The sequence below is a fragment of the Ursus maritimus genome, unplaced genomic scaffold, assembly GCF_017311325.1.
Source record: "Ursus maritimus isolate PB19 unplaced genomic scaffold, ASM1731132v1 scaffold_22, whole genome shotgun sequence".
Lineage (NCBI taxonomy): Eukaryota > Metazoa > Chordata > Mammalia > Carnivora > Ursidae > Ursus > Ursus maritimus.
The window spans coordinates 17054806-17073358 of NW_024424675.1; the positions used below are offsets into that span (position 1 = coordinate 17054806).

Here is an 18553-nt window from a genome sequence, read left to right on the forward strand (position 1 = left end):
CCTGAGCCGAAGACAGACGCTTAACCGCTGTGCCACCCAGGCGCCCCTTGAATTCCTTTGTTATCTATTACTTTTCCCCACTTTAATATGTGAATTAAAAAACTGTTACAACTCCAGTAATTCATAGTATTTTTTTTTAACGTTCAGTAGAGAAAAGGCACATCAGTTTTCATAAGAGTCCTAGAGGATACTGAAAGCTGCCTCCCAGCTAATTGGGAATCCTCAGTGATTAGATCTCAATAATCACCCTTTCTTGAGAGAGCGAAACTCCGGGAAGCAGGTCTTGTTATCTGTTTGTATTGGTGGTTGGTGGAAGGAGAGAAGGGTTAACTAAATTGCCTGGATGAGGAGAAACAGGGATTCAGGCAATGGAGGGGCAGACACCATGTGCTCCCCAGTCTGGGATTTTTTTTTTAATAATATTTTTTTATTATATTATGTTAGTTGCCATACAGTACACCCCTAGTTTTTTATGTAAAGTTCCATGATTCATTACTTGCATATAACACCCAGTGCACCAGGCAATACGTGCCCTCCTTAATACTCACCACCAGCCTATCCCAATCCCCCACCCCCCTCCTCTCTGACACCCTCAGTTTGTTTCCCAGAGTCCATAGTCAGTCTCTATGGTTCATTCCCCCTTCTGTTTACCCCCCCTTCATTCTTCCCTTTCTTCTCCTACCGATCTTCCTACTTTTTATGTTCCATAAATGAGTGAAACCATATGATAATTTTCCTTCTCTGTTTGACTTATTTCACTTAGCATTATCTCCTCCAGTCCCGTCCATGTTGCATCAAATGTTGGTTGAGAAATCATTCTTTTTGATGGCTGAGTAATATTCCATTATATATATGGACACACATCTTCTTAATCCAGTCATCTGTTGAAGGGCATCTTGGCTCCTTCCACAATTTAGCTATTGTGGACAATGCTGCTGTGAACATTGGGGTGCATATGGCCCTTCTCTTCACTATGTCTGTATCTTTGGGGTAAATACCCAGTAGTGCAATTGCTGGATCATAGGGTAGCTCAATTTATAACTTTTTAAGGGACCTCCACACTGTTTTCCAGAGTGGCTGTACCAACCTGCATTCCCACCAACAATGTAGGAAGGATCCCCTTTCTCCACATCTTCTCCAACATTTGTTGTTTCTTGCCTTGTCTATTTTTGCCATTCTAACTGGCGTAAGGTGGTATCTCATTGTGGTTTTGATTTGAATTTCCCTGATGGCTAATGATTTTGAACATTTTTTCATGTGTCTGTTAGCCATTTGTATGTCTTCATTGGAAAAGTGTCTGTTCATATCTTCTGGCCATTTTTTGATTTGTTTATTGTTTCTTGTGTATTGAGTTTGCGAAGTTTTTTGTAGATCTTGGATACCAGTCTTTTATCTGTAGTGTCATTTGCAAATATCTTCTCCCATTCCGTGGGCTGCCTCTTAGCTTTTTTGACTGTTTTCTTGGCTGTGCAGAAGCTTTTTATCTTGATGAAGTCCCACAAGTTCATTTTTTCTTTTGTTTCTCTTGCCTTTGGAGATGTGTCATGAAAAAAGTTGCTGTGGCCGATGTCAAAGAGGTTGCTGCCTATGTTCTCCTCTAGGATTTTGATGGATTCCTGTCTCACATCGAGGTCTTTCATCCATTTGGAGTTTATCTTTGTGTATGGTGTGAGAGAGTGGTCAAGTTTCATTCTTGTGCATGTAGCTGTCCAGTGTTCCCAGCACCATTTATTGAAGAAACTGTCTTTTTTCCACCAGATGTTTTTTCCTGCTTTGTCAAAGATTAGTTGCCCAAAGAGCCAAGGGTCCATTTCTGGGTTCTCTATTCTGTTCCATTGGTCTATGGGTTTCTATTTTCAGTAAACTGGAAGACAAAGGAAACCGAGAGCCAAGGAAGGGTAAGAGTAACCAGTCCCCACCAAGGGGAAGAATTTGTCTCTGAGTCGGGGAAACAAACCACTGACAGAGTTCTCAGAGAGAAAAAGACCTCTTGGGCTGTTAATAAATGACCCACAAAAACCTGGGACCTTGTGCTGTTCTAGAGCCTCAGGGGGAATGTGAACAGGACTCCAGAGAAGGAAATCCGGAGCTCTGCTGGCTGCCCCAGAGAAATCCAGTGTTCCTCAGTGGGAGCCAGACCTTATCCCGTCCTTCAGAACATCTTGTACTCGAGCCTGTTCTCCTAATGTCAGTTTGCAAATGGAGGCCAACTTTTGTTTAACCAACGTTCTTTCAAGGAATTGTTCTATTTGGCTTTGAGGGGGTGGCAGGGAATTAGGTTTGTTCAGGTGTGGAAGCTTTGATTAATTTTTGGAAGTCTTTACTGACTGCATTTGAGAGAAAAGCCTTATCGGGTGATTTAACTTTGGCTAAAACTCCTACAGCATTAGGATTGTAGACTCTGTGACTGACTAGTGGACAAAGACAGACAGACAGGACAGTCCAATTCAAATTTTAGTGGTTACACCTACTATTTAGATTTTGTCTTTAAACTGTTCATGAAGCAGGGGTCTTCTTTTTGTGGGGGAGGGGGACGGGTTGCTTGGTTTTCGGTGTGCGTGGTGTGTGTTTTTTTAGTTGTTGTATCTTGATTGCTTTATCATTTACACGCCATAAAATTCTATTATAATGATTGTGGTACATTCATATCATTGTGCAACCATCACCACAATCCAGTTGTAAAGCACTTGCATCACCCAAAAGTTTCCTCATACCCCATCTGTGGTCAGTCCTGGCTCCCAGCCCCAGCGCACCACTGGTCCGCGTTCTGTCTCCAGGTTTGCCTTTTCTAGAAGTTTCCTAGAGATGGACTCACACAGTATGTCATCTTGTGCACCTGGATCTTTCGTTCAGCGTGTTTCTGAGTTTTTGCATGTACTTTTTGTGTGTTTTTGTATGTATCAGAAGCATGTTCCGTCTCACTGCTGAGTGCCATTCCCCTGTGCCCGTGGCCCACGTTTTGTTTATCCATTCACCGAGGACCCTCGAATGCTTCCCTTTCAGAGTTGTTATGAACAACGCTGCTGTGATTATTCTCACATGCGTTCTGTTTTGGTTTGTTTGGGGAGGGTCCTGGGGCTAGCTCCTGAGGTGTGCCCTGCCACCTGGCAAAGTTCACAGAGCACAGACAGACTCTCTTAATGTTCTCAGTCCTCCAGCTTCCCGAGGGCCACACATGCGGGTTCACACTGGTCTGGCCCTGCCAGCAGCTTCAGCACTGCTGAGAAGGAGCATGCCTGGGCGATGGGTTCCCTCTCCCGCTGACCTGATAGCAATGCTGTTCGCTGGTTTGGGCTTGCTGTGGATTTTTACATCCCTTATCCCCTTTTTTTCTAGTGTGTCTAAGATTAATGCAAAAGGAAAAATAAACAAATGCTAATCAACCTGTGATAAATCTGTTTGGGCGCTCTACCTTTCTATTCCTCCTGCATATTTTCCTCACCTTTCTTCTTTAAGGATATAGTAAATTGTACACCCAGGCGGGGAAGGGTAGAAAAATAGGAGTTGTGGTTTAATGGGTACAGAGTTGCAGTTTTGCCAGATGAAGAGAGTCCTGGAGATGGGTGGTGACAGCGGTTTCTCCTAGCAATGGAAATGTGATAAAAGAGAGGGAGAAATAATGGAATCTGAGATGGATCAGTTTGGCCCCTTGAAGAAGCTCTAGAAAATATTTTGACAAAGCAAGTCCTAAGTTCAGAAGTAAAATAAGAGCTGGGGCAGTGGAAAGATAGGTATTTCTTTCATTTACCTGAGCGAAAGTTTATTGCATTAACAACGAATGACCTCCGTGTCTCCAGAGTTTTTGTCCTAAGGAATATGTGCCCCGTCCAACAGATACACACCTACCTGTTTCTTTCTTCAGTACGATGCTGTCCGAATCAACCAGCTCTATGAACAAGCCAGGTGGGCCGTTCTCTTGGAAGAAATCGACTGCACGGAAGAAGAAATGTTGATCTTTGCAGCATTACAGGTATGGGTACTCCAGAACCTTCTCTCTGGAAGAAAACAAAGCAAATTTGTTTCCTTCAAGTGTCATTTTCTTCATACTGTTTCTTTTCTTTGAAGAAAGAACTGAAAGTGGGGGGAGTCCATTTCAACTTAAAATAGTCCTCATAATCCCCACACGTGCCCAACTTACGTAAGGCATTCGTCTCACAATTCCTAGCTCCTCCCCACTGCACGTTCGACCAGTGATGGAGAAGAATCAAGTTTGACTGTGACTAACCATACCTCTCAAAATAATTCAGATTAAAATGTCATTTTTCCTTCAGAGGAGGGAGACCTCTTTCCAGGAGACGTTCGGAACTACAGGGGGGATTGTCTCCAAAAAGAGGAAAGGGCCGATGGATGCCTGTGTGTTTATAACATTTCTAAAACCTCTGTTTGCATCGCAGTATCACATTAGCAAACTGTCGCTGTCAGCTGAGACACAAGATTTTACAAATGAGTCGGAGGTCGACGAGGTAGAAGCTGCGCTCTCTAATTTGGAAGTGACCCTAGAAGGCGGAAAAGCGGACAACACTTTGGTATGAACTTTTCTGGTAACTCAGAACCGTGGCTGTGTTCTGATGAACCGACACATGTAAACGAGCTCTTTTTTATGAGAAAGAAGAGAATCTTGTGTCTGATTTTGAAAAAAGAAAACGTACTTGTCACAAGCTTAAAGCTAGCAAGACCGGACTGGCTTTCCTCAGGTCAGTTCTGGAAGGGACAATGAGATATGTTCCGTGCTGTTAATGGCAGTACTTTTATATGTATTTCTTAAGGAGAAGCTGTGGGGTATGAGGCAAAGACTGCCACCGCTACGAGCTTGTCTTCCCGCACGGGGAGTAGGGAAGAGGTCCCTCCCCTCAGGTCTAGGGAGAACCACCCCGTCTGTTGTAAAGCTATGAGAAGGGAGAAGATGATTTGCAGATAGAAAGCCATTGTCTATTTCCCTAGTCATGCACTGCAAACTGGGCAAGGTTGACACCGTGAGAGCCTTTATTCTGGGACACTCTAAAAAGCCCCTGAACCCTTTTGACTTCAGGAAATAGACAAAAACCTTCCGGTGAGACATAAACTAATACAACTCTTTTATCATCTTCTTTTCCGTGCAATGTGGCCGCGTGGCGGCTTTATAACCGGAATACCTCCCCCGTTTGACTCACCCGTTGAGTGCCACCCTCTTGTTTAACTGACTACTCCAGTCATGGGAGTAATTATTCGTTTAATGCACATTGAATCAGAGAGGTGGATCTATTGTAATTGGATATAAACAGTAAGAGAGAAAAATGAGTCACTATATTCTTATGGATTTAATGCATATCTCCTTATGATTAATTTCCTTAAAATGGGAAGTTGGTATCATGCAAAAGCAAATACTTCATACAAACTTAATGCCAAGATTCTGTCGAGATTCAGAGCCCTGTCTCACATTTATAGGAGACACGGGGCTCATTGAATTAGAGTTCTTTTTTGTCGACTTCCTCTGATCCTTCTCAGAATAAATGAAAAATTCCCTCCTCCCTCCCTCAATATTCTCATGTGATGCTAAACAATAGGGCTTTTCATTTAGAAAGCAGGCACCAGCCTACACCGCAGAATGAACTTTGAACCAGGTTCCTTTCGAGAAATTAATCAGTGAACTAGACGTAGCTAGATTTACCCACTCCAGGTAAAATTTGTAAAATATTTTGTTTGTACATAAAAAATAGCAGTTTCTAACTCAAATTTTTAACTTGAATGGTAGTGCTTGGTTAATTTTTTTAATCTCTTTTTTCATTTGTGTGACACGACACATACAGAAAAGTGGAAAAAAATATACAGCTTAACAAATTTGTACTATCACCCAAGTCACCACCCAGATGAAGAACTAGAACTTTGCCAGCCACCCAGAAGCCCCTGCATGTGCCCCATCCCATCCCCCTCCCTCACCCTCCCTACCTGCTGAGGTCACTACTAGAAATGTGGCTAGTGTGACTGAGGAACTGAGTTTCTCATTTAATTTCATTTTAATTAATTCACATTTGAATAACCCCATGTGGTGAGTGGCTACGGTGTTGGACGGTACAGGTATAGAGTTTGAACACCACCTAATTAACTACTTATGAAATGTTATCTGCTTTTCCTTAGGAGGACATTACTGATATCCCTAAACTTGCAGATAATCTCAGATTATTTAGGTAAGTCACCCTTAAAGGGGAAAAGGATTACTCCTCACAAAGCCTCACAGGTAAAGAGTCCAGGAATTTAAATTGAACCCTCACTAGGCAGGTTCCTGGTTCAAAGGTAAGAGCATGAGCTTTGGCCTCAGACAGACAATGGGCTGAATCCCAGCTCGACAACACATACTAGCTGGGGTACCTCGGGCATTGTCATGTGCCTGAGCCTCAGTTTCCTGTTCTATAAAATGGGGACATACCTCCTCTTGGTTTTATTGGGGGGATTGAATGAGATAACCTGTATGAAGCATGGAACATGATACTTGGCTCATAGTACGTGCCCAATAAACGGTGGTCTGAACACAGCCAGTGTCGACAGTGAGTGAATGTATACGCTAGACTGGTCATCCGCGAGGCTCGGGACTGGACACCATTCGAAGGTTCTTTCATGGTTTAAAAATCCTTTGTCTCTAGAACTTTGGTCCTGGGCTTATGCAGAGTAGTCACCTCGGTTTATCTACCTTTGCCTGTTAAAGTGTTTCTAAATAACTCCCTAGTTACCTCAGATCAATCTGAAACTGTTAAAAAGGCAGAGGAGTTTTTTATTTTGTGGAAAGAAATAAAACATTTATGATGGTGCCAGGGTGTGTTAAGATGAAAAGAATAAGGCCCCTTTGATGTTCTGGCAGTTACTCATGTCACTTTATGGTTCGTTGACTTTTCTTAACACACGGACACTTCACTGGGTCAGTTGGCTTGAAAAGAAACACAAGTTGTTTGGGGAACACATGATGCAAAGACAGACTTAGAAAGAGTGAACAGTGAATCAGAGATAAATGAGAAGCAACCAAAGGTAACAATTTTTGTCACTGGGTTTCTACCGGTTGCTTTTTTTTTTTTTTTTAATGTGGTCTCAAACAATAGGATCATTAATTTAACTTCTGTGGCATAAATGGTTGCAACCACGCATATTGTTATAGTCAGAGCTACAGAAAAAATGTAATAATTTAAATCCATGAATACATCTTTATGATTTGTTAATAATCATTCTGTGAAGAAAGTAAGTTGCCATATTCTCTGTGTAGAGCATATTCAGCTCTTCACAAACCACGTAATGACCCCTCCCTTTCTATAGACGTTTTCAGCGAAGGAGAGGACATTCCAGGGTTAAGCCCTCGATCCAGTTCACTTTAGTGTGAATGCTTTGCTCAAACACACAAAATTGTCTTCACAGCAATCACCATATCTACCAAAGGTCTGAAGATGGTGACTTTAATAGATGAAATAGTTTGTGGAAGGAAGAAATGAAGGAGGAGGAGAAGGAGGGAAGAAGCAAAGGAGAAAGGAGACAGAAAAGGGGGAAGGAGAATGGAGAGTGGAGCTCCACTCCTCCTGTTAGCACGGGTGACCCTTAAAGGCCCTTCATTTCCTTGGGCTTCCTTTCCTTATCAGTAGAAGAGCATTGAGCTAGTCCTGGGGACCATTTTTAATTGTTTTTTTTTTTCTTTTAACAGTGAAGCTCTTTTTTTTCCTAAACAAAATCAACTGAACCCACTATATAAACAGTGGACTTCAGTTTCCAGTAACTAATTTAAATGCATCCGATCTAATGCAAACTGCAGTCTTGCTATAAATATGCGTGAGTGCTGGACAGAGTACAAATAGAAGAACTGCAGTCTTGCTATAAATATGCCTCAGTGCTGGACAGAGTACAAATAGAAGAATTGTAAATACGGCTGAGGTGAGACTGGGGAAGTCCAGCTTGCAGGAAATGCAGAGGGAATCTAGTTCTACAACTGCAGAGAGGGATCTGGGCCACGACATAGATACTCATGGTTTGGGGCTGGGATTGTAATCCCTGTGAGAGACAGGAGATGACGCTGTAGGCCTCTCGTAAGGGACTGACACAGGCAGGAAGCCCGTGCCTAAAGGCAGAAACTTGCAAGGGCGGCCTTCTCTGTTTAACAGGGACGAGAAGAGCTGTCCATCTACCACAGGAAGCAGTGAGGAAGTTCATCCTTGCACGGGGTCCTATGTGGGGAGATGAAAAGTCTCTCTGGAGAAATTGGAGCCGAGTCCTGTGCCACACATGGGTGTAGATCTAAATTTAAATGTCTTCTATGATAAGTGAGTTCTGAAAAAAATAAAATAGAAACTGGCCCAGGACCACAAAGCCTGTGAAGCCCTAGCAAATGTAATTACAGAAATACCTGGAGGGAAATATCCATAATCTAGCATGCATGGGCCTTCCAGAGGAAACGATAACCCCCTAAAAACTGAGCTCCCGATAAAAACTACTAACCATGTGAGTTCATGAACCACCATCAAGGAAAGACAGCAGACCCAACAAACAGGAAGATTAGGAGTTTCAGTAATTTTAGGTAATAGAGCAATCGGAAAAAAACATAAAATGAGGGGCGCCTGGGTGGCACGGCGGTTAAGCGTCTGCCTTCGGCTCAGGGTGTGGTCCCGGCGTTATGGGATCGAGCCCCACATCAGGCTCCTCCGCTATGAGCCTGCTTCTTCCTCTCCCACTCCCCCTGCTTGTGTTCCCTCTCTCGCTGGCTGTCTCTATCTCTGTCGAATAAATAAACAAAATCTTAAAAAAAAAAAACACATAAAATGAGTATGTTTAGAATCCTTAAGGGAACTAAAAGATAAAAATCATCATGAAAGAGAAGAGGCAGTATTGAAAAGGAACCAAATAGAAACTCTGGAAATGAAAAATTTAGTCTTAGAAATTTAAAATTGAATAGGTGCACTGAATGTCGGAAGTTTAAAAACACAGCTGAGGGGCGCCTGAGTGGCTCGGTAGGTTAAGCCTCTGACTCCTGATTTCAGCTCAGGGTTGTGAGATGGAGCCCCACCTCAGGCTACACCCTGAGCCTGGAGCCTGCTTAAGATTCTGTCTCTCCCTCTCTCTCTCTGCCCCTCCCCCGCCACCACTCACACACATGTGCATTCTCTCTCTCTCTCTCTTAAAAAAAAATAATAGTTGAAATAAATAATAAGATAAAAACACAGTTGAATAGAGAACACAGAAAGGTAGAAATGGAAAATTTTATAGGTAGAATGACAAGTTTCAATGTACATCCACTAGGAGTTCTAGAAGAATATATGGGAAAGAGACAAGTATTCAAAAAAGAATGCTTAAGAATGTTCCATAATTGTTGAAGACAAAAATCCTTAAATTCAGGAATCATAAATCCCAAGCAAAATAAATCACTATAAATGCACATCTTAATAAGGCCAATCATTGATAAGAGAATGCCTTTAAATCAGAGAGAAAAGACAGATTTCCTAACAAGAAAAAACAGTTAAGGGGCAGCAGACTTCTCCTTGGCTAGGAAATCTCTTAAAAGTGCTAAGAGGAAATAACAGTCAATCTAGAACTTTCTGCCCAACCAGCCTTTCAAGATTCTACTTTATGCAAACCCCTAAATACAAACCAGACAAGATACAATCCTACTACTAAGTTACATACTTCATAAAAACAGTTATTTAAGTCCAAACTGTAAGGTGTGGCCACTGCTGGAGAGACTACTTTGGAATAAATGTCTCCACTAGAGGATTACAGAGAGAGAAGCCACACATAAAATTCATTCATTGCCTCATTCACAGACAAGTTCTGTAGTCAAGTAGGCAAGTTACTGTAGCAAAGAAGTTCCAGGCTGATTTACACAATGTGCTATGGGAGATTATCAGTGAGATCCAAGTTATAAATATTAAGACCCCTAAAATACAGTGGAATCCTTATAATACTTCATAAAGAGAGAGTGACCATGAAAATCTTTGGTCCCACTAAGACACCCTGTTAACACATGGAAAAATACTTCTAAGTGGAGTTATGCACTCTTGTTTTTTCAAAAGAATGTGTTCTGAATTTATGACCTCTCAGTGATGACAAGTGGCCATCAGTGGTCAGCCTGCAGATGCTTTCAAAATAATAAACACACTTCACGTCTCCTTTAAGAAAAAGGTGATTGTGAAATGAGTGAGAACGCAATTGGCATTTGAAAGAGATTAGTGCTGTGAGGAGAGCATTTTGAAAGCACTAATTTAGAAATGTTTCCACTGTCAGTGTTGCCAATAATGATACTGCCTATTAAAACAATAATCTCTTGCCCTCAATTTTGATCACATCTCTCAGCTAAGTTGAGAGTCTGTTCAGAACAGGGAAACTGTTAAAAAGAAAACCCTAAGCCCAAAACAGCATCACTTAGACCAAGTGCCCAAACTAGGGCTTAACACCTAACCTAATTACAATTGCAGCTTCCCCCAGAAATGAGTCTTAACCAGTCAGAAGGGAATTTTCTGATCAGCACCAATGAGGTCATCTGTCACATGGGCCCTCCCATCTCCCAGAAGATGAGGTAATCGCCTAATAAGACCTCCTGCCCTTCCCCAGAAGGAAGGTGACCTTGCCTGGACCAGTCCTTTCTTTTGCTAATAACTTTCTTGCCCCACCTTCCTTCTTATGACCTTCCATTTTGTCCCCCTCCTCAGAGCTCCCCACTACTTGCCAGGTTGGATGCTGCCCAATTTATGAATCACTTAATAAAGCCAATTAGATCTTCAAAGTTGAAAAAATAATAAAATAAAACAATGTTGTGTGTACACCTTTAAAACTCAGAAACAGAGTTTTTCTGTGTTAAACATCCTCTAAATGAAGATATAGTGTGTTTAAAACCCACTTATTAAAAATCTAAAAATGCAGCCTATTCTGATTAATTTGCATAAGTGAGTGATTGACATCAGGGAAGATGGAACTCAGTAGATTTGTTGTACCAAAAACCTTCAAAACTAGGTAGATGGCACTCTGTTGTGGACATTGTGATTTAGTGAGCACAGCCAATAGTGTATTTCCCCAACTGGGATTTATGTCACTGAGTAACGCCTCCCCTTTTGAAACAAATTGAACTTTTCATGTTCATTTTTAATTTATATATTTGTATAGGTCTTATAATGTATATATATTACAAATATTACACATAAATAATTATAAATATCTTGGGGGTGGGTATTTATTATATTCACATAATGTATATGGGTAACATCATATATTAAAATAGTGAAAATATTTTAAAGATGGAGTGTACCCAGTTTTAGAGTGGAGATTACTGGCCTAGACTCGTTTTTCTCAAACTTAGGAATCACCTTTGGAAAGCTTAGTTGAAATGCAAACCTTGGGCCCTACCTGGACTTGCTGACTATTAGTCTCTGCGACTAGGGCCATGCTTAGGTATCTCTATCTAACAAGTTCCCTTCCAGTTCTGATGAACAGCAGAGTGTGAGGACCATCACTCTAGAAAATAAAGTCTAACCCCTTAGCCGAGCATTCGAAGTCCCACCCTCGCCCCAACCTATCTTGCCTCTCCTGTCTCCATCATCCCCCACCTGTGGAAATGTTGTAGCTACAGAAACCCCCCTCCCCCATTTCCATTGCTCAGCCCAGTGCCCAGCAGGAGGTAGGTATTCAAGAAATGTTTGACCCAACTCTTGTTCACAGAGGGCCCAGCTCTGACTCACCTCTACCTTTGGCCTGTGCAGCTGCCACCTGCTGAAAATGCTCTTCCCTTTCCTCCAGATCCTTATCCAGCCTTCATTCTCTGTTTAACTGCTGTGTCCTCTGTAACTCACCGTGCTACATGTCCTGGTTAAGTGCCTTAGCATACATTACCTATTCATGGGTGCATCTCCCTCTTGACCTTATGGGCTCCCCAAGGATTCAGATAACGGCCTCCTTCTGTGTCTGTCATGCTCCAGCTGGCCACCATCTCCACTTCTTCCCCGACCCTGTCCTGCCCCAGCCTCTGACATAGCATAGGAGCAATAGTCCTTAGCTTTGGGAAGGAATGGAAACAGCCTGAAGGATGAACTCAACTGGTAGACGAGAGCAGAGGGAATCTTTCCATACTCTCGAAGTCCAGTTGAAATGGAGACGCAGAGCTTCATTCTTAATTCTATATAGAAATATTAAATGCCTAGGATTAAACCAAGACCTTACTATCTTTTGGTTTTAGGCTTATCTTTAGACTCTATTTTGAAAATACTATTAATTTTGGAGAATCTGATTCTCAGATAACCTTCTAAATATGTTCCTTAGAATTATAACTGCAACTGTCAACATGACAAATATGATTTTAATGCAGTGGCTTTCTAAATCTTGGAAATGTTAACTGCATATAATGTTTACCAATTTTGTTTTATACTTTGCGTGTAATACCCCGATTTTTAAACGACCATCTTCTCCCTTATCCTTGTGTTAAGGATAACACATTTTTAGCCAAGGAAAGTCTAGGACTGACATGTTAAAAAAAAATTGCCTCAAATTATGTATAAGTGGGGTTAACACCAGGCTTCCTCTCTTTCTCTCATTCTTGAATGCAGAAATCCACTGCTCTAACAGGAGAGACCCTGATTCACCCCCACGGCCAGCACTGTTCCATGGAACCTTGGACAGCTCATATTATCCTTTCTCTGCCCAGCTGTACCCCCTTTCCTACTCCCCAGCTCTTTCTCAGGTTTTCTATTTTGAATGACCCAACTGAGACCTGCCATTGGCACTACCAGCCTTGTCCAGACCAGAGTACAAAGTGTTCTAGCCCCCACACATCTCACTTTTGGAGATCTTCCCCCCAAAACGTGGTTTTTTGTTTTTGTTTGTTTGTTTGTTTTTTTAGTAACAGTAGAGTCTGTATAGATTAGCTGTAGGTTTTTGTGATTTCCATGACTCACTGGGAATTCTTTGGTGGTTTCTCTTAAGGATCAAGAGGAAACTACAGAAAAGGTTGCTTACTTTTAGACCTAGTGTTTATGCCTGATTCCATTAAAAGCTGTGCTGTCCATCTGGACAGCTTTTTCAGTTCCAAGACATATACTGAAATGACAGATGTCCGCAGATTCATGGATGTTTCTCAAATAATAGTAATAATTTATTGAGCACTTGAGTTATGCCAGGTCCTGCAATCAGCGCTCTCAGAGGTAATCTCTTCCCATCGTCACAGAAGCCTCGTGAGTTGGAGGCTGGTACTGTCCCCGTCACACAGAAGCAGTACATGTGGCCCAGGCAGAGGAAGTCTTCCCCAGGGTCACATCTTAGGGCAGTAGCAAGGCCAAAGTGGTCTAAATCCTGGGATTCTGCATTACCTTCTACATCTCCTGCCAAAAACCCCATTTTCAGTTTTTAGAAACGAGTTAGCAATGGGAAAATTGGTTTCAACAATAGAGACTATGTTGTTTGAACAGGTTTTCCAGACCGTCTGGGCCACTTGAAATTTGCAATGTGTCCCTACATTTCTGGATGGCTGTTACAATGCTTACTGTACTTTAATTTGCAGGCCCAAGAAGCTAATATTAAAGGCTTTCAAACAATATTGGTTCATCTTTAAAGACACATCTATAGCCTACTTTAAAAATAAGGAACTTGAGCAAGGAGAACCAGTAGAAAAACTAAATCTCAGAGGTAAGAGGGTCCCACATCTGGGTATGGCTTCTCATGACCCAGCTGTGAAAGCCAAACCCCCCCTCCCGCCCAACAAAGCAGGGCTTACTTCCGGAGGAGCCTGTCTAGGGTAGCCTGCCTGCAGCTCCTCTTCCCCACGGAGCATGGGCCTGCAATGTGGTGCGATAAAGGTGATTATTTGCAGTCTGCTGTCCCTTCTTCCCCTGTGTGTCCAAGTCTAGGAAGTGGTGGTAATTGGTGTCATCCATGTAGTACATGAAGCATTGTAGGGTCCTGAAAAGCTTTCTAAATTCCAGAACGGTTATGTTTAATTCAGTGTCACTTTAGTTTCTGTTCTAATTTCTGAAAGTGGCTGTGAGTGTACTGGCAACTCCATTAACTGAAATATTTAATTAACCAGTGCACTCAGTTCCCTTATCGTTGTGGCAGTAAGAGAATTCCCTCTACTTTGGTTTATTTAAAAGTTCATATTCATAACTCCATGTTACTATGAGTTAGCATAGCCAAATCGACCTGGAAAATGAATTGAATCGATGACATATTTAAGAAAATCCTAACAGAAGATATTTTTTGTTATCCATATGAGTTATTCATGAATCTTCTTTAGTTGCCCTTTAATTAATGTTGTCCACTTGCTCCTCAATTTTTCAAATCTGAAGGGCTTATGTTCAAAGTGTTTTTTTTTAGATGCATGTCTGATTTATAGGACAGATTTCTCCGAACTCAGTTTTGTCCCTGCCTTTTATCATTCAGGCTGTGAAGTTGTGCCAGACGTCAATGTAGCAGGGAGAAAATTTGGAATCAAGTTACTAATCCCTGTTGCCGATGGTATGAATGAAGTGTATCTGAGATGTGACCATGTAAGTAAATCCAAAAAAAAATGCTAAGTCCCTTTACCTTCCCTAAGCCTAAGGACAAAGCAGCTGAGATGTTTAGTTTCCCAATCAGAGCACTCATCAGTCAGTTATTGCTTTGTAACAAACAACCACAAAATCAAATGACATGTACCAATAAACACTTGCCTCTGAAACATCGGCGGGTAGGCTGGGGCTCGGATGATCCAGCCTCGCGTCATCTAGACAGATCTGCTTCTAGCGGTAGGTCTGGCTAGGCTTGGCTCCCGGCTGGAAGGTAAGCTCACTGTATTTATTATGGGTGCCAGGCTGCCTGGGAAGGTTCTGCTTGTAGCGATGGCAGAAAGGCAAGAGAGGCATGACAGACATGGCAGACGTCCGAAAGCTCGGGCCAGCAAGTTGTACACTGTTATTTCCACCCACATTCCATTGGCTAAAGCAAGTCCATGGTGGGGTTCAAAGTCAAGAGGTGGGAAATTACACTCTGGCTCCAATGAGACAGACTGTCAAATTACATGGCAGAAAGTGTGGATACCAGGGGGATGAAGACTGAGGCCAGTAATTCAGTGCACCACACCAACAGTTGCCCCTGAAGAATTCCTCTTCAACCGCATCCCCTCAGCTGCTAGGACCACACCTGTTGGCTCCCTGAGGTAAAAAAAATAAACACCAACATTCAAGAGCAATAGAGGCCACCACTGACTGGTTCAGAGCCCATCAGTGGACCTGATTCCTCCCTTGGGTTGAGAATCTTTACTAAGGATGGGCCAGAGTAGACATAATATGGGAAATCAGTTCATGATCTTTTTCCTCCTTTCCTTCTGTCACAGAAATCAGACATGATATGAAAATGGAAATAGGTATCAAGGAAGGCTGTCAGGTAGCTTGGGTTTTCACCTGTCTGTCCTCCATGGTGCTCAGGTGTCCTTGGTTCATCTTTCAATGCAAAGTTCTCTGCATGGAATGGATCGCAACTGACATTCCTATTCTCTAGCCCCTTAGCGTAGAGAAACTCAACACGGGACTCAAGAGCTCTTGTTGGGTGTTGAATTAGGTGATTGACAGTCACTCAGAACATGTGGCACTTCACATCGTTCAGTTCCTTGCTCGGTGGGTGACAATTTTGTGTATTATAGAGATGAAAGCCCAGCCCACATCCTGTTCTGTTCCCAGCAGGGTGGCTTTGCACTTGAATGTGTGTCTCAGCCCTCTGATGTTTGCTGCAGGAGAAGCAGTATGCCCAGTGGATGGCTGCCTGCATCCTGGCATCGAAGGGCAAAACCATGGCAGACAGCTCCTATCAGCCAGAGGTCCTCAACATCCTTTCATTTCTGAGGATGAAAAACCGGAACTCGGCATCTCAGGTGGCTTCCAATCTTGAAACCATGGACATGAACCCTGAATGTTTTGTGTCACCTCGGTGTGCAAAAAAACACAAGTCAAAGCAGGTACTGCTAATCTTGTGGGTGTGACTGTTTGCAGTAAACTCTGTATTTTCTGGGGTAATATGAGGAAATAAAATGATCGAGGCCATCATCATGAAAAATCGGCTGATGGGGATTTTCGGTATTAGACGATGTTAAGAAATTATTGTTCCTTTTGTTAGAGCTGACTACTGCTAACTGAACATAGAGATATTCCCAGATTTCATTAAAGTTATTTAGTCCCCACAAATTAAAAATTTAAACTATGCTTGCATTAGAGGGAGTTTAAAGTTACACAGATCAACTGATACAAGAGGAATCATTGTCCACGGACACCGTACAGATCCCAGAAAGAGGGACCCAGAACTCTCCATCTCCATGAATCTTAGAGTTTATGTGTTGGCTGCTGTTGTTCCTTCTTCTCCCCAGTGACTGACGTGTTTTACAGAGAGGAACAGAGGATGAATGAACGGGAATGAATTGTCTTTGTAGAGTTGCAATTGGGCCTGGCATTTATTTTTCTCACTGGGGATCTGAGCTAAAGGGATGATTACAGAATACTAAGTGTATGCTAAGGGTGGCTCAATGTTTTCCACTTCTGCTTAGCTGGCAGCCCGGATTCTAGAAGCCCACCAGAATGTGGCCCAGATGCCGCTGGTCGAAGCCAAGCTGCGGTTCATCCAGGCATGGCAATCTCTACCTGAATTTGGCCTCACCTACTACCTTGTCAGGTGATTACGGTGTTCACTTGCCTCTCTCACTTCCTGTTTGTTTCTAAGTGCCTTTCTTGGAGCCCAGTTTATTCTCAGTCTAGAATATAGAACTCTTTTTAATTTTAGAATACTGTCCTCCCGGGCGCCTGGGTGGCTCAGTCGGTTGAGCATCTGCCTTTGGCTCAGGTCATGATCCCAGGGTCCTGGGATCGAGTCCCACATTGGGCTCCCTGCTCAGTGGGGAGCCTGCTTCTCCCTCTCGCTCTGCTCCTCCCTGCAGCTTGTGCTCTGTCTCTCAAATAAATAAATAAAATCTTAAAAAAAAAAAAATACTGTCCTCTCACAAATGGCCCACACATGTTGGCTGTTCACAACAATTTCCATACCTTCTCTTCACAATACTTACCTGGGCTCCCTGCTTCTCCCCTTGTTGCCCCTAAGTTTTCAAGTTGTCTGCTAGAGTGCTCCTTTTAAGATCTGAGTCAAACCATAGCAGGCATCTGCCCAGAGCCATCTGAAGGCCTTCTAGCTCACTCAGTGTATAAGCCAAATCCTTACAATGGCCCTATAAGACCTTAGCTCTGGGATTTCACATCCTCTGCCCCTCCTTCACTGTGCCCAGCCATACTGGCCTCCTGGCAGGTCCTTGAGCATGCCCCCCAAAAAAAGAAAAAAAAAAAAAAAAGAAAGCTGCAGGCTTGCACTGGCTGTGCCCTCTTCCTACAGTACTCTTTCCCCAGAAGCCCATGTGGCTCATTCCCTCACAAACATCTTTAATCAAATGTCTTCTCTCGCTGCTATCTTCCCTACTCTCTTGAAAACTGTAACCACCTCATTGCCAGTATTCCCTGACCCCCTTCTATGCTTTATTTTCCTTCATGATCTTATCTTCCATCTATATTTCACTTACTCATGACCCTGTCCCCCGATCCGCAGAATACAAGCTTCATGAAGTCAGACATTTTCTATCCAATTAGGTCACTAATGTATTCCCTGTGCCTAGAAGGGTGCCTGGCCGACACAGTTTATTTTAAAATCATTGACTTGACCCTCTCTTACTTTGCTTTCCTCTGATGTCAATTTCACATAGGACAGCCTTAAGTCTCTCCTTTCTTCATATTCTCTTCCTATCACAATAAAAATGCCCTTCTGTAGAACAGTTAATCCCTCACTGTCCGTTCTTTGGATATCATTTAGAAATGTTCCTATTCTCTTTTAGAAGTTGTGTATGAATGAACATCATATTCTAGGAAGCAGTTACTTCTTTTAATTCATATTAATTTCTTTTTAGATTTAAAGGAAGCAAGAAAGATGATATTCTGGGAGTTTCATATAATAGGTTGATTAGAATCGAGGCAGCCACTGGGATTCCAATTACAACATGGAGATTCACAAACATGAAACAGTGGAACGTAAACTGGGAAATCCGGCAGGTACGGTAAAAGTTCTTGGTACATTCAGTGTTGAGGCTGTACATGAGTGATCCATCAGAATTGTAGATTACTCCGTTCATATTTTTAGAACTCAGAAACCACAAGCGCGTGCTACTTGTCTGCTAAAATCACACGCAGCTCTGGGCCGTTTACTAACAGGGACAGTCCAAATGGTTTTGAATTAACACCACAAGCTGGCTTCGCCTCCCTCTGGACTTTCCATACAGATTCTAAAATTGCTGAGCACTCTGATTAGCCTCCTCGAATTCAGCATAGGATTACAGAGACACTGATAACTGCTTTGCAGAAATTGCGAAATGAATCCAAAAATGTTTCATCTGCTTGGCTGCCAAGAGGTCTAACTGGCAGAGGCCTCAGAGGCCCAGCTGCCCACCTGGAGAGCATTCCGGTCCCCAAAGGGAAAAACTGCCAGAGAAGGAAGTGATATGAGCAGGGATGACTGAGAAAAGCTTGGCCTCCTGGGTTAGGAGCCCCCAGACCCTCTGTCTCCCATCAATAGT

The 18553-nt window shown here is 42.6% G+C and overlaps 1 protein-coding gene across 1 annotated transcript in view; it reads left to right on the plus strand.

Annotated features, from left to right (window-relative positions):
• The window catches only part of FERMT1 (FERM domain containing kindlin 1), a 33546-nt gene that overhangs the window by 10970 nt on the left and 4023 nt on the right, over window positions 1–18553 (plus strand). Inside the window, exons 6-13 of the mRNA XM_008703333.2 lie at window positions 3863–3970; window positions 4395–4526; window positions 6115–6164; window positions 13484–13608; window positions 14362–14468; window positions 15689–15910; window positions 16493–16617; window positions 17891–18032. Coding sequence (XP_008701555.2) covers window positions 3863–3970; window positions 4395–4526; window positions 6115–6164; window positions 13484–13608; window positions 14362–14468; window positions 15689–15910; window positions 16493–16617; window positions 17891–18032 — 1011 coding nt within the window. The remainder of the gene's footprint in view (window positions 1–3862; window positions 3971–4394; window positions 4527–6114; window positions 6165–13483; window positions 13609–14361; window positions 14469–15688; window positions 15911–16492; window positions 16618–17890; window positions 18033–18553) is intronic.